The 3,456-nt window shown below is 46.9% G+C and overlaps 1 protein-coding gene across 1 annotated transcript, besides 3 other annotated features; it reads left to right on the forward strand.

Annotated features, from left to right (window-relative positions):
* Positions 1-89: 89 nt before the first annotated feature.
* Positions 90-563: a mobile genetic element.
* Positions 348-3,456: part of a mobile genetic element that runs on past the window's edge.
* Positions 433-3,190, forward strand: TSTA_060850 (uncharacterized protein; the record flags this gene model as incomplete). Its single annotated transcript, XM_002339939.1, has 2 exons — positions 433-537; positions 561-3,190. The coding sequence occupies 2 exons, from the start codon at positions 433-435 to the stop codon at positions 3,021-3,023; spliced, it is 2,568 nt and encodes an 855-aa protein (XP_002339980.1). The 3' UTR covers positions 3,024-3,190.
* Positions 1,266-1,859: a mobile genetic element.

Here is a 3,456-nt window from a genome sequence, read left to right on the forward strand (position 1 = left end):
AATGTCGCAAGCTCCTAGTTGGCCATACAAACCCAAGAGACCTCTGGTCCTCACTCAAGGCTGGCTGCGACCGCGGGACAACTCTCCCATTAATTGCTCAATACGAATCATTCCACAACAACAAGTGGGAGCCAAAGGATACCATTTCTACCTACACAAGTCGTTTCCGCAATATCTTTCTTTCCTTGGAAAACACCTCTTACAAAATCCATCGAGATATAGCCGTTCACATCCTCGTGGATCGACTCCCTGACTGTTACAAGACCGAAGGTCAAACGGCAAAACAATTGAACCTTCCCTTCATTGAAACAGTGACCTACCTGCTTGCCAATATCAAAGATTCCTCTTCTGAAGGAGACAACACGTCTGGCCAAGCCCTAGTAACTCGAGGCCGTCGTCCGAACCGCAGAACAAGCTCTCGGAACCTCCGTAATGGAGGCAATAACTCAAATTCAAACCGTCGTGAACGATCAAATCGAAATTCTCGGAATAAGCGACTTATCTGTAACTGGTGCAAACGAGAGGGCCATTACGAGCGTGACTGTCATATTCGACAACAGCAACTAGACTCTGGCGCTGCAAAGCTTGACAGAGGTCGTGCCTACTTAGTTCAACAGCCAAGCAGTTTGCAACCTCCGCCTCAGCCGCTACCTCTACTGGCTCCTCCACCTCCGCAGGCAAATTTCTCCTCCTCCCAGTCTCAAAGCTCTGAGTCAAACGCTTACAGTTATCCATCTCATCTTCTTCTTACAAGAGCATCCTACATCAATAGTGAGATCCGACAACAAGACTATCTCAGCTGGATACTGGACTCTGGAGCTACACAGCATTTCTGCAATAGCAAATTGGACCTTAAGGACTACAAACATTTCCTTGAACCCAGAGAGATCTACCTTGGAGATAATACTACGATCTATGCAGAGGGATCTGGTACTCAACATCTTCAAGTTGGGCCTTATATTCTAGTCCTCAACGTCTGGTTCGTACCAAAATTGGCAGAGAACCTGCTGTCCTTGCAGCTCCTTGATCGAGCTGGCTACTCTACTCTTATTGAAAATGGCATTGTCTACATACGGCAGCAAGGCGACTCAAATTCCGCATGGTTTCAACTAGCCAATTCGAAGCATGGAGATCTTTATCGAATGCATATAAGTCCCTCATCTCTAGTGAATGCCCCACGAGCTCTCCGTACAAGAGAATTCAGTACACTCAGGCTATGGCATAATCGCCTAGGCCACCGAAATTTTCGATCAGTGGGAGATCTCATGAACTTATCTGTGCCACGTCAACTACCTACATGCACAGCATGCCTACAAGGTAAAATGAAGGCAGATTCGCACCCTCCTGTGCTTGAACGTTGCAGCAAGTCATTCGACCGCGTGCATGCCAACCTTATCCCCTTGGACGGTATCTCCCTTGGTGGATCTAAGTATATGTTACTACTGGTCGATGATTACACTCGCTATGCATGGTGTTACTTTGCCTCAAGCAAGAATGTTCCTGCAATTACGCCTCTCCTACAAGGATTCATAAACTTGGTCCTAACTCAATTCAATGCTGTAATCAAGTCATGGCGAACTGATGGCGGTACCGGTGAATTCATAAATAGCATGGTCAAAGAAATAAATCGCCAATACGGAATACTTCACCAAGTCTCTACATCTGGTGTCAAGCAACAGAATGATGTACTGGAACGACGAGTTCAGACGATCAAGAATATAGAACGCTCTATGAGAGCTGGTGCTGGTGTCCTAGATGACTACCGACTACAAGCTGAGTCCCTGGCCACCTCGGTATTTCTAACTAACATCCTGCCATCCACTACTCTAGACAATATATCCCCACACCTTCTTTTATATAAGAAGCAACCACCTCTTACTACCTTGAAGCCCTGGGGATGCCTCGTCTGGATACACCTTCGAAAGGAGCACCGCAGCTCGAGCTCTGATCCTCGCTGCAGGCCAGCCATGATGGTAGGCTATATACAAGACTCAAAGTCTATTTATAAATGTCTTGATCTTCATACTCTGCAAACAAGCAATCATTCTGAAATCAAGTTTGATGAAGACCTTTTCCCTGGTCCATGGCTCAAACGCCCTGCCGGTTTTAAACTGTCTATTGCACATAAAAGAAATCCGCCTGGTTCAGCAGTTGATACTGTACTTGGTCAGTCAGTACCGGGAGCGCTTCCCAATGTATCAAGCGTACCATTTTCCTCGATGAACCCCTTCTGGCTGCAGCAATCCCAACCACCTGCAGATCCTGTGAACCCAGAAGATCCTGCAAAGCCAGTAGATCCTATGGAACTAGCAGATGTAGCCCAAAGGGCATTGGACTCCCCCCAGTCCCTGGCACTCCGAATGGACAGCCAGCCCATCTACAACCCACGAGGAAGCGTTGTATTTGGCACCTACGTCAAAATCCATGAGCACGATACTACAAGGGAGCTTGTGGAAGCCGCTTTGATCGTGCAAGGCATGGAGTCGCTCTCCTGCCCACCCTGGCAAACAGCAGAGAGGATCCAAACAGACCACAATGGAGATCCTCTCTCCTATTCGGATGCCTTGCTCCAGGATCCGATTAGGTGGCCACCAGTAGTGCAAGAAGAACTGAAATCTCATGAAGAGAATGGAACTTGGATAGTTCAAGAGATCAGTCAGATGCCAAAAGGGTGTAAGCCGATCCCCGGCAAGTGGGTATTCAAGCGTAAACCGAGTCCTGATGAAGGCATTCGCTATAAGGCACGATTGGTGATTAAGGGATTCCTCCAACGCTTTGGAGTAGACTTCATGGAAACTTATGCCCCAACTGCCTCATTAGCTGCATTCCGACTCCTGGTGGCAATAGCTGTGCACAATGGCTGGTCCTTACGCAATCTTGATATTATCACCGCTTTTCTAAATGGCAATATAGACTCTGAAGTCTATATGGGGATACCAGAAGGCATAGATTTAGATCCAAAGAAATATGTTTTGAAACTGCGCCGGTCTCTGTATGGACTTAAACAAGCTCCGCGCATCTAGTGGGATAGGATGACCTCATTCCTATTGAAAGCAGGCTTCTATCAGTGCGATGCTGAGCTAGCTATATTCATTCGCAGCCTGGATAACAAATTCCTCATACTCCTCCTATTTGTTGATGACATCCTGCTAACTGGTGACCAGGACGCAATTGAGGAATTCGTCAAAGAATGCTGCAATGAATTTAAAACTCGAGATATAGGAACACCTAGGCGCTTCTTAGGCATCCATATTGAACATCGGAATGGCAAAGTGATATTGCATCAGAAGGCATATATACAGCGAATTCTCGAGCGCTTCAACGCACCCACGAATCCTGTTGCAACTCCACTTGATCCCAAGCACCCACTTGTTGAGGCAACTAATGCAGAAAGTCTAAATGAAACAGATGCTTTGGAATACCGTGCTGCAGTGGGAGCACTAATCTATCTCATGA

The sequence above is a fragment of the Talaromyces stipitatus genome, genomic scaffold, assembly GCF_000003125.1.
Source record: "Talaromyces stipitatus ATCC 10500 scf_1105507295523 genomic scaffold, whole genome shotgun sequence".
Lineage (NCBI taxonomy): Eukaryota > Fungi > Ascomycota > Eurotiomycetes > Eurotiales > Trichocomaceae > Talaromyces > Talaromyces stipitatus.